The 12,365-nt window shown below is 38.4% G+C and overlaps 1 protein-coding gene across 5 annotated transcripts; it reads right to left on the bottom strand.

Annotated features, from left to right (window-relative positions):
- Positions 1-245: 245 nt before the first annotated feature.
- mllt1b (MLLT1 super elongation complex subunit b) lies at positions 246-12,321 on the bottom strand. Of its 5 annotated transcripts, none has more exons than XM_079876108.1 (12): positions 12,218-12,321; positions 9,999-10,179; positions 6,540-6,622; positions 5,787-5,930; positions 5,552-5,677; positions 3,586-4,194; positions 3,417-3,501; positions 3,222-3,330; positions 2,915-3,014; positions 2,743-2,817; positions 2,575-2,646; positions 246-1,704 (listed from the first exon to the last, which is right to left on the bottom strand). In XM_079876108.1, exons 1-12 carry the CDS (start codon positions 12,227-12,229, stop codon positions 1,576-1,578), a joined length of 1,725 nt encoding a protein of 574 aa, XP_079732234.1. In that variant the 5' UTR covers positions 12,230-12,321; the 3' UTR covers positions 246-1,575. The 5 variants fall into 5 exon arrangements, with proteins under 5 accessions (XP_079732234.1, XP_079732235.1, XP_079732236.1 ...); XM_079876109.1 differs by having other exon boundaries at positions 2,752-2,817; XM_079876110.1 differs by lacking the exons at positions 9,999-10,179; positions 12,218-12,321 and adding an exon at positions 6,733-6,805.
- Between the last annotated feature and the right edge of the window lie 44 nt (positions 12,322-12,365).

Below are 12,365 nucleotides of genomic sequence, written 5' to 3'. Positions count from 1 at the left end.
AGAGAAGAAAGCACAACCAAGAGATCTACAAGAGGTTTCTAGCTTGTGCTTCACGTTATATGGGTTTGTATTGTATGGATTTATTAAGAGCATCTTCTGTATTCCTGAGAATAGCTGATAAAGCAAACATATGGGGTTGTGAAAGTTGTAAGCATATTCCTGCAAGTGATAATTCATGTGTTAATCATGCACAAACACGGATCACTGCTATTTACCCATGATGTAACATACTCCTGCCACAAAAGTTTCACTGAAAACATTGTTTACTTTATAGCCATACATTACTGAGAATCAAAAAGGGTAACTGGCAATCGACAATGAAGAATAACATGTCAAGCAGGTATGCTTTTCAAAAAGCAATGTCATCAGACGATATGTATCTGACACAAATACATTTTCACTTGTATAATACTTCAGGTGAACAGAAGACTCTTTTTCCAATTGCACCATTGGAATACAGACAAACCCTTTCCCCTTCATTCTGTGTGCATATTCTCTCAAGTGATTGAATAATCAATAATATGACTTCAATAGATGCATTTAAAAACATTGACAAAAATCTGTACATTTTTGCAAGTCAATATTATGTAAAAAAAAAAAAAAAAAAAAAAGAGAAAGTAATCATAAATATAGTTATCAGATAATTACAAAGCACTGAAGTGACCAGAAAAAGTGCACAGTTACTTAAATAAACTACAAAAAGAACTTTAAATGCTTAACAAATTGACCATGTTGTTGACCGTCAAAAAACAGAATAATGCACAAGACCTTCTCAGATCACACATGCAGAACGGCTTTATCAAGTGTTCTCTCGGGACAGGTATTAAACCGCCTTTAAAAGGGCTTTGAATGTCAATTTCAGGCATTTCAAATGTTGACGGATCATTTTTGGTCATCCCAAGACCAATGAGAGACTCACAAACAATTATAATCAAAAAACATGACATTTTAAAAAGGCACTACAAAGGCAGATAGTTTTTCCCCTTTAGCTGATCCGAGGGAGCATCTATCACCAAAGCTTGAGAGTATTACTTTATCCAACACATGGGGCTACAAAGCTATGCAGACACAAACAGTATGCCGATAAGGTTTGATCGAGTTGGGCTCTTTCCATGCCACCACGCTGTGCTGAGTGGCAGACATGAGTGACAGGGTAGAGAGGGAACACAGTCTTTCAGTCATCGACCCTGCATAAAGGCCCAAGCCAGGGAAGCTGTTACAGCTTTGGTGCAAAACCAGTCTTGAAATGTACCTACTTGTAATAAGGTATCTCATCCACGGTGCCTATGCGAGATCTTGTCCATTTTGGACAGTATTGTGCCAACAGTTTGTTTCTTAGTGCAACGCGCAGTGCTGTTATTAGATAAACCCTGAATGCCGCCCATTCATGCCCCTGGTCCTTTTGTTTGCTTATATCTATTACAGTATAAAGTTTTTTTTTGTTTGTTCGCTTTGTTTTTGTTCGTTTCCTGTGCATTTATATGTTGCTTTCAATTCCTTTCCCTCTTCCCCCAGTCAGTTTGGAGGCCTCTCTCACACTTCTAAAAAAGATCACGGCCGAGCAGCTTCCTTGTGTCATGTGGACGTGGCTTCCAGGTAGCTCTGGAGTTTACGTACAGTTGACTCGTCCAAGGAGAACAGGTCAAAGTCAAAGGTCGTATTTGTGATGTTGAAATGGCCAGTCTTCTCAATGAGGTTTACAATCTAAAAGACACAAAGTAATGTGTCAATCAAAGTCAGCAAACAGCAATCATTCCTGAAAGGTAACAAAATTATCATGATCCAAACATAAATCAGCTGTTTTCCAATGAGAGGCACTTTGGGCAACCTAAAATCTTCAATAATTATATCTTTCACATACACTACCATTCAAAAGTTTGGGGTTTTTTAAATACTTTAATTCAGCATGTGTTAAATTGATCTTTAGACTTTTACATTGTTACAAAAGATTTCTGTTTCAAATTACTATTTTATTTTATATTATTTTGTTAACTTTCTCTTCACCAAAGAATCCTGAAAAAATATCATGTTTCCAGTATTGATAATAATAATAAATGTTTCTTAAATGCCAAATCTGCATATTAAAATAATAATAATAATTTGTTACATTTATATAGCGCTTTTCTAGGTGCTCAAAGCGCTTTACATGGAAGGGGGGAATCTCCTCAACCACCACCAATGAAAATGATTTCTGAAGGATCATGTGACTCTGAAGACTGGCGTAATGATGCTGGAAATTAAGCTTTGCCATCACAGGAATAAATTACATTTTATAGTACATTCAAATAGAAGACAGTTATCTTGAATTGTAAAAATATTTCACAATATAACAGTTGTACTGTATTTTTGATCAAATAAATGCATCCTTGGTGAGCATAATAGACTTTTGTCAAAAAACATTTAAAAAATCTTACCGACCCCAAACTTTTAAACGATAGTGTACGTTAATCATTTCTAACGTGTCCTGAAATAAGGCACTGATCAATCTTCAATGGAGTTTTGGTATAATGCGTGATGGTGACTGACAGCATTTTTTAGAAAATGCACTCAAATACAGAAATAACTTCTTATAACCTGCTGTAAAATATTCCTCTCTCTCAGAGCCATCAGCCTGCGATGGAGGTCCACAAGCTCCTCTGTATAAGCCTGTAATCAGATCACTCGTTTAAAACTTCCATTGCATTTTTATGTGCAATAAAAATCTGAATTTCAGCCACTGAGGAGTATGATTCAGTTATTTACCCTTCCTACCTTGTCGTATCCCCTCTTGAGCATCTTCTCACGGGTGCAAGAGTCTGGGCTCTTTTTTCCTAACATCTGACAAAGAACACCAATGATTTCAAATCGAGCTCAAATATAAACCTAATACAAACCAGTCTGAAGGTTCATCGCAATGCAGTCTTACCAATCTTACCTTGAGGTTTGCTGAGCTCAGTTTGGGTAGAGGTGAGGGGGCTTCCTGGCTGGGAGGTCGGGACTCCTCATTGCCATCACTCTCACTGTCCATGCTTAAGCTGAAAAGGGGAAAATCATAATGAACTTGTGAAAGGAATATAAATCGGATTCAATGTGTAACATGGTTGTGGTAATATTAATCATGTGAATAGCGTGGACAAAATCCTTTTTGTCTGCATTTTTACTGTCAAGTATCCTTTTTAGCAAACATTTCAGTTATTCAAACAAGACCAAACTGGATCAAACACAAAGTGCATGGTACAAACCGAGAGTCCTGATTGGGTGGAGTCGTTTTCATGGGCGTCTCAACCTCAGAGCTGCTGTCATCATCAGAGCCTTCAGAGCGCATATCCTCTACCATAGAACGGAGCGTCCCTGAAAACAATCATTATTAACGATCATTAATGAGGCGACACACTACTGATCATTAAATTGACAATTCGTGATTAAACTCCAAGTACCTTGGCCTTGCTTCTGCGGTGGCTCAAAGTCAGAATCAGAGCTGGAGCTGGAGCTGGAACTTGATGGACTGGATGGAGCCGATTGCTAAAAAAAAAAAACATCCTTGAGCTTTATTACATTTGAATACATTCAAATCCCTGTTCTGCTGATGGAAAAACATAAACATACCTCTGATTTGGAAGAGGCTTCATCCTCAGAGTTTGATTCGTCAGAGTCGGGCTGCCTTTTCACTTCCTGCACCTCTGGTTTCATCTTGGGCCAGTGGCCTTTATCTTTCGGGGGTTTCTTCTCGGGGTACGTGGAGGGTGTTGTTGAGGTAATACGGGGAGAGTTGCTGCTGTAGCCTCCGCTCACAGGCCCCTTCATGCCCTCGGAGCCCATCCTCTTCTGTTTCTTGGTACTTAGCTTTGGAGACTCCATGGCAGATGAGGGCCGCTTGCTCGGGGTTCGAGTGTCCAGCTGACCCCCTCCGCCTGTCACTGCTCCGCCACCTTTTGGAGACATGCCATCCATCTTGGACTCTCTGACCATAAGTTTGGGCTCTTTGAAGGCTGCTTTTGGTACCGGTTTCCCATCGTCTTTTCCTCTGCCATCCGGGGCTTTCTTTGAAAAAGAGGACGAAGACTGGTCTCGTGAGGACTTGCTGCCCTCGCGGTCGCTCTCTCGGGACGTGGCCTTGCTCTCAGAGTCCTTTCGCGTGCGCTCTTTGTGTTCTTTGGTTGCCTTATGGGCTTTAAGACCTTTGCTGCTCCCACTTCCTCCATCTTTACTTGACTCCTACAAAGAAGGTTTTAAAAGACTTTTCTTTAAATGCATACTCATAACAGCTTGGAAACCACCCGATAAGCACTGTCGTTCCAACCCCATTCTTCTCCACCAAAATTCTGATGCTTCAAAAAGTTTAATCGAGTGGTTTAATAATCAAATATGGTTAACTAAAGCTCAAATTAGAGGTCGACTGAGTACGACATGGAACAAGTTTTGAATTGCTGAGTGCAGGAGGGAAGGTACTGATTTGTGCGTGGAAATGTATTTTATGTTTTAAGGTGCAGAATGTCATTCGTCTATCGCACAACAAAAAAAAGGTTTACAGGCACAGGGTTGGATATTCTCAATGTTTTTCAGTTGTATGCGCCAGAAACGGAAAGCACCTTCCTTTTTCCTGCTGCGACAAATGCAGCAAAGTGAGGTCTGAAGCGCCATGTCATGTGTGTGTGGGAACAGGACAAACTGCGTAGCTCTCTACCTGTGAGATTTTGCAGGTGGGAGCAGGAGTTGCGGATGTGACTCGGAAGAAATATAACTTATTTTTAGCAGGAATCAATAAAAATAAGTTCTCTATCTCGCTTAGACCTCTAGCTTGGTGCTTGCGTGACACGTGAGAACAAATACATTGGTTCTCATGCATCAAGCAAGGTTACGTGTATCATATTTGATGTGCTCTATGTATGTGCACTGATCAATGTTTATATGTGAATAAAAGCCTAAATTAAATCTGTTCATCATAATAAAGCGATCGTGTCTCTACAAAATACTTGAACTGCTCATCATATATCAATCCATTCACATGGATTACATTCAATATCTCTTTATTAACTTTTTTGAAGGGTTACATTTTTGGGTGAATGGAACAGAAATCTTTCAGGTTTCATTAAAAATATCTTCATTTGTGTACTAACGATGAACAAAAGTCTTCACGTCTTGAAATTACATGAGGGTGAGTAATTAATCAACTATCCCTTGAAGCAAAAACTTTTTTTTGTCCAAATGTTTTCAAACTAAACCTTAAGGCCAAGTTTCACAGACAGGGTTTAGATTAAGCCAGGATAAGGCCTTAGTTCAATTAGGAAATTCAAGTAGCTTTTATAAACGTGCCCTAGAAAAGAAACATTACTGGTGTAAATCTTGAGACAAAACAATGGCACTGACATCATTTTAAAATATGAGGTGCAAGTTGCTTTCAGTTAAAACAGCTCAAACATGCATTTTAGTCTGGGACTATCTTAAGCAATTTGTCCGGGGCGGGGGCAAGACTATCAACCTTAAACACTTTAAATATATTTAGAAAACAATTCAAATCATATTTGAAGTCATTTAATTAACTCTTTGACCAAAGGATAGCTTTTTTACTAACCTTTACTGCATGAGAGGACTTGATCTTCTTAGGGTCTGAGAAGGCAGAAAGTGGAATAGTCGGCAGCATTGGATAATCTGGACTGGGCCTTGGCATCATCTCCACTCCCTCAGGAACAACTATAGCCTGAGACAAGAATAACACCCCAGTGGAAAGAGAGAGAGAGAGAGAGAGTCTGTTAAAAAGAGCTGATTATAGAGGTTCAGAAAAAGCAAGAACAAACAATCCCGCTCACCCCACCGGCCTTGACCAGCTTGCGCCGAAACTCGTGTGTGGGGTTGTTAAACGTAAGCTTCTCACAGCGCAGGTGATTGACAGGTGGGTTTCCCTCCAGGTTCAAGAAAAGATCATAATTAAAGCACACCTTTTTAGGCTCCTCCTGTTATTGAAGAGACAAGCATGTTCAGGATTCACAGATTTAAAAAAAAATATGTTGAGTTGAACGTCAGTATCAAACCCAAACCTCAATCTAGCAGTGTGTGAAACATTTACAGTAAAGTTAAGTCAATATAAGGTCCTTGGTAGATTACGTTAGAGGAAACGAGAGAAAATTTCAAACTTCCAGAAATAATCCACTACGAATTCTGGAGAAGTAAGTACGGTATACAAAATTATAGCAATATGAAAAGTAATTAATTAAAAACACTGTAAGTAATTACAGTGAAATACAAATTCACATTTTCTTACCATTTATACCTTCTCCAATTTCTCTGTTGCCGTTCAACAGCTTCATGTCAATTCTCTGTTAGCTCCCAGTGCAAACACTGAGTTCACCTACTTGTGTGACCTTTACCTTTACCAAATTGCAAAACTCTTAATCACAACGTTTTTCCAATACAGGCAACAAACTGCTTAAATATAACACATCTAAAAAGACCGAGCACAACAATCTGACAGACTTTTCATGCCTTTTTCCTGAAATACCAGTTATTCATGTCAAAAGAAACGAAATGCAGATACTGCTGTAGATAAGGGGTGATGTGCTCACCTTGTTTTTGAAATAGACCTCTATGGGCATAAGGAAACCAGCATAGCCAGACTCTTCCACTTTATATGGGGGCTCTTTACAAACTGAAAAAAAAAATAATAAAAAAAATACTTAGTTAATGTTTAGCTATACATTTTTTAATCTACACTGAAACAGAAATATGAAACCAGAATCACTATCTACATGTACATACTACGTGCTACAATGAGGTCAAGGGTGCTTTTCTTTGCCACTACTCACACCATGGAATTGCACAAAAAAACAACAACCTTTTTTCCGAAAAGATTTCTGAAACACTCCTAAAATCAGGTAGCCACACCCCAAAATCACGCAATTGGTTGAGCCAGAGGTTGACATATCACACCACTCATACAAACAGGGAGATATTTTTAAAACACGCCAGAGAAAGTGTTAACACTTTTTGAGAATAAAAACATCAAAAAAGGACACACTTCACCTTTAAATACAACCCCTGGCAAAAACAGAATCACCACACTTACATCCATACACGTACATCCATTTTTTTTTTACTTTGTACAAATAAACAAATCACAGATATGACACAAATCAATTTGGTTAATAGCTGAACAATCTGGCTTTGTAAAACATACAAGAAACAAATTATATTTGCCATATAGTTTACCAGAACAAGTAGAGAGAAAAAAAGAATCACACAATGTTGAAGAAAAAATTATAGAATCACCTTGCAATTTGCATTTCTAAAGCAAATACCGGTTACACTATTTTAAGATGTCCGTGTTACAGTGTGAGTGTAACTATACATTTAAGTACTGAGTAATATTAACAAACAACATGCACTTACTATATAATTAGGTTTATGGATTGGTTTAGTTGCATGAAATTATGCATAATTTACTGTTGTTGTTATTACAGTAATTACATTTACATGTAAGGACACTACAATGAAGTGTTACCCAAATACCTATTAACAAGCAGTTAAAAAGAGTGCTTACAAGTCAAGTCACATTTAAATAGCGCTTTATATGAAACATATTGTCGAAGCAGCTTCACAGTAATAAACAGGAAATTCATAAATTATGAAGCAAATTCAATTTCAGCTGTAAAGCAGCTCTACAGAAGACAGTAGTGTCATTTTTCAGCTCAGTCAGCACGATCTCGCCAGCTTCGGTCACTAAACAGAGGTAATTGCTATATACCTGAGATCGGTCGCATTCACGCTTAAACAATCAAAGATACTTTGGTATAGCCCCCTTGACTGCATACACTTGAAATTAAAGTAACGTTTACTTCAGTAGAGGTATGGCCACTACTACAGATATAAGTCAACAAACTTTACTTGTCTTATAATAGCTTTGGATTGGCCATGCCGTGGTTTCCCACGTACACTTATCTAAAGTAACATTAAATTAAAACAGAGGTAAGACACACCCATATTTAGGTTGGTCAAGCAGCACTTTTGCTGCCTTAAACGGAAATTCACTTTGCAAAACATGTACACTTGAATTAGTGCCGAATATTAGTCGTCACTAATCTGACGCAAAACTTGCGGTAACATACGAATCCGTTGAATCTACTTGGGAAAACAATTTCAGAGTCAGTCGGAATAAAATCAAATGTAACAATTTATTATGTCAGGTAAATGTATCATGCCAATGAAACTGACATTGGAAAGTACATGATGCTGAAAGTCTTGGCCACTTAGTCCAGTCATTTTAAGCCAAAATGGGGGTCAACCTTGAACAAATTGCAACAGAAGCAAACTCAACTAATTTTTGTATCCTCAATATGTCCTGAGTAAGGAAAAAAAAGCTCAGAAGAATCCCATTAGGGGAAAGTTTCGAAAAAGACCCAAATATAGCCTATTCACACCTATTCATTCTTTTTCTTACGTGAATAGGGTAAATAAATTAACCTTTAGATATCACCATGAAAATTACTGAGTTGATTACTTACATCAAGACAAACAAAAAATGTATTACAAGTTTTTTGAAATTGTTTGTTAACATTGAGAAAAACGGTGCATAATCTAATTACTTATGTGCTAATTTGCATAAATACCACAACAGATCTAAACATTTGTGTATAGCCAGGTGAAAATGTCTTGTTGAATCTTGTTGACATATAACAGTAAAATACTTAATGTTAAGGTCTGAATGGAACCCATTTAGGCTACCCATGAACATGAATACATAGAGGCAGGAAGAAGTACTTTAGAAACCAGCCTTTATTAATTATTATTGCAGAGATGGGGTTTGGAGCTGGGTCTGTGGGACTGTTTCTGGGGGTTCACTTTTTATTTTACCTACCTTTTGCATTCTCCTTACCATTGTCTCCTGTTCTTCCCTCAGACTCGTCCCCCAGAAACAGTCCCACAGACCCAGCCCCAAACCCCATCTCTTAAAAATTAATAAAGGCTGGTTTCTAAAGTACTTCTTCCTGCCTCTATGTATTAATGCTCATTTTCGAAACTTTTCCCTAATGGGATTCTTCTGGGCTTTTTTTTCCCCTTTCTCAGGACATATTGAGGATACAAAAATCAGTTGAGTTTGCTTCTGTTGCAATTTGTTCAACCTTTTTTCATAAAATGACTGGACTAACTCTCAGCATCCCAGGCTAATTTGAGCTACAAATCGCCACGAACCTTCTTCAGGATCTCCCTAAATACTCAGAACAAGGCAAAAACCTCTTTTCAAATGTAAACATGAGTTCACAGTGGGAATTTGCATTAATCACCGTCCCAGACTTACTGGGGACAGCAGTTGATTTACATGGGGGCACACCCACAGCAGTTAACAAGATATCTCTAAACTTTTAAATACCTTATTGCCTTTGGGTTTACTTCTTTGGGAATGAGATCGTTGTACCAGTCGCACTGAGACATTTCAAATGATACCAAACATGTGTAATATTTTATGATAATTATTCCATATAGATTCTTGGTAGAATTTTGGTGATCTCAGCACGAGAGAGAAGGAAAAGGGGAAGTGGGAAAGAGATGTAGATTAGGATGATTCTGAGGTGAGACTTGCATCTCGAATGGTGCACAAGAGTGAGTTCAAATGTTAATTTCCTTTGTTCTCTCAGAGTTGCCCTCTCTTCCAGTTTTTCCAGTCTTACAGTTGGACATGGCACAAGAGTTGTCAACTGAAACAATGAAAAGAAGGAAATCCAACACAGAATGCAGCAAAAGAAGTGTGGTGATTGCGTAATTTTTGCCAGGGTTGGTCATGTTTCAATACTAGTTAATATAGTTGCTATACAATTACTTTCGTATTATACTAGATCTTAGGACTTCACATGCTGTAACTACACAAAGTATTTTAACAGCATGAGTTACTAAAAGGGCAAATTTAACACATCAGAATATAGGTGTAAACACCAGCTGTTTCCTTAATCCTGATTGAAAGGGACCTTTAACCTACATCACTGTGAGTATAAAGTTACAGGGTTATGAAGTAGACTCAAAATATAACCTGCCTCTTTTGGGTTTTGGGAAGCTTTCGTGAAGGCGGAAGACAACTCTCTCCACAAAGTGCTGGATGTCACATGCCTCTGGGCCCCGAACAAACACCATCCAGTCATGTGTGAAGCCCTCGTTAGTGACTTTCTTCCTTAACTGGGCTCTGTGTCCCAGCTCCAGTTTCACCTGCACGGTGCACTGAAATAAGAGGGAAAAAAACAGTCATCCACCAGAAGACTAAACGCCATTTTCTATTCTGAACAAGGGTGCAAGCACTGCTGAATTGCAATATTTAAGCAGTGAGTGACATTTACACCTGAGTGAGACTGAGGGTGTGTTCAAACTTCTTGCTCGGTTCACTTGGTTTGTTTGGTCCAGACCAAAAAAAAAACATTTAGTCCTGGTCCGCTTAGTGTTCATATTGGCATTTTTATCAACAAACCTAAAGTCATAGGGATACATTCACAACCTGATGGGTCTGCTTTTATGATGTATTGCATATTTTGAGACAGAACTTACCGAACATCCAAAACAATGCTGTGTGCTGGGCTAAATGTGCTCGTTGTACTGTGCGTAACATATGATGTGAAGAGCTTATAAAATGTCTGAAGGAGTTAAAACAGAATCAGGAATCCCTCCAGCACACACACAAATGAAGATTTTTATTGTGGTCCAGACCAAACGAACCAAGCAAACCAAACTACAAGTGTGAACACACCCTAAGACCCATCTTTCACTGTTTTCAGAGGTCTCGGCCCGCCTGTTTGGTGCGCACCAGGGTTTGGATGGCAGCATTCACACTTATTCAATTGAACCGCACTAACAGAGCAACTGCACCAGTGTTCGTATTAATCGAGCCAAACATGCCAAGTGTGAACACCTTAAAAAAGATGAAAAGGAGCTCTTGGTCTACTTCTCAACACTACTGTCAGATCTAGGCCTACACTTCATATCTGTGAGAAATCAACCTTCATTCTCTCTCTGACAGCTGCAGATGGAAACTCACAGTTCTGTGACATTCTTCACACGCATGATGGTTTATTGTTTACAGCTTTTCTTGGTATGGAAACAAAATTAATGTTAGACTTGTATGCTTTAGCTCAGTGGTTAATAAATTCCTTGCCAATGTTGAATGAGTTTGCAACCAATCATGCCTAAAGCATTTTTTTCCCAGTTATTACAGAATTCAAAACTACACAAGCAGTGCATGTCACAAATAATTTGGTAAAAAAGTTCAAGACAAAGGTTGGCTTTAGGTTGGTTTGAAAGGGCCTGGCCAGAAAGTTTGAAGACATTTTAAAAGCTTGACATTTTAAGGTTTTTAAGACTGAAAAGCAGCTTTAGATAGACAGACAGACAGACAGACAGACAGACAGATTTAGAGTCAGACAGAAAGAACTATGTAAAAGACGGTCAATCAAAATCCCATGGTATATTAATATAATGTAACACATATAATATATGGAATTATATTTTATACTTGGTTATTTTAATTATTTAAAAATAACACTTTCAAAACTAACCCTTATGCCAATATAATGTGAAATGTAATTAACAATTTAAATTGCATTCAAATAGACGGCTACAGTGTACAGCAAATGATTAGCGAAATCAAACCAATTAGAGCACTGGGATTTTGCATATCTAATGAGCTGTCAAGTCCTGCATTTAGCGTACTCAAGAGACTTCTGAAATATTTGTTTTATATATATTGAATAACGTCAGATGCTGTTGAATTAATTAAGTGTACATTATTTGTAATTGAATGGAAGAATTTTCTCATGACGACTGTCTCAATACCTAGTGAGCCCCCCTGCTAGACAGGTTTGGCCATGAGAGCGTTCGAACGTTCGCGCGCGCCTATGACGCCCACGAATGCTGTCTATGTAGGCAGCTCACTAGGTTTTGAGACAGTCTCCGGACTAGCCGGACAGCTAGTGAGTGTTGGAACTCAAGAATCCATATGTCCTATAAGCCAAATGCTGAGGTTTATAAAAAGACAGATTGGTTTCTGTGAGCACATTTTCGTCACGACTTAAATTTACACAAAACACTGATGTAATTTCGCGGGTTTCCTGCTTTAAGCCTCGTACGAGTGACTAGCTGGCTAAGTTAGCATCCTGACCATCTTCAGAAAAACGTTGGCCTCGCTTCTTTCACTACAAATACATTAATGATAAAAGCATGCGTATTTCTCTCTAATGGCTGACTGGCAGTGTCAGTAAAGTCGTATTACCATGTTCTCCATTGTTGCCTATGTTCCGGAGGTTTAGTTTATTTACAAAAGCGTTGAAGTAGATTGAATGTGCATCCTCGCTCTTACACATCTGATGGAGTGTGTGAAGGGAGAAACTAAACAGTTTGAACAAATGGCCGCGACACTG

The sequence above is a fragment of the Squalius cephalus genome, assembly GCF_949319135.1.
Source record: "Squalius cephalus genome assembly, chromosome: 7".
Taxonomy (NCBI): Eukaryota; Metazoa; Chordata; class Actinopteri; order Cypriniformes; family Leuciscidae; genus Squalius; species Squalius cephalus.
The sequence above is the reverse complement of the archived record's forward strand: the minus strand, read 5'-3'. Positions and strand labels throughout refer to the sequence as shown.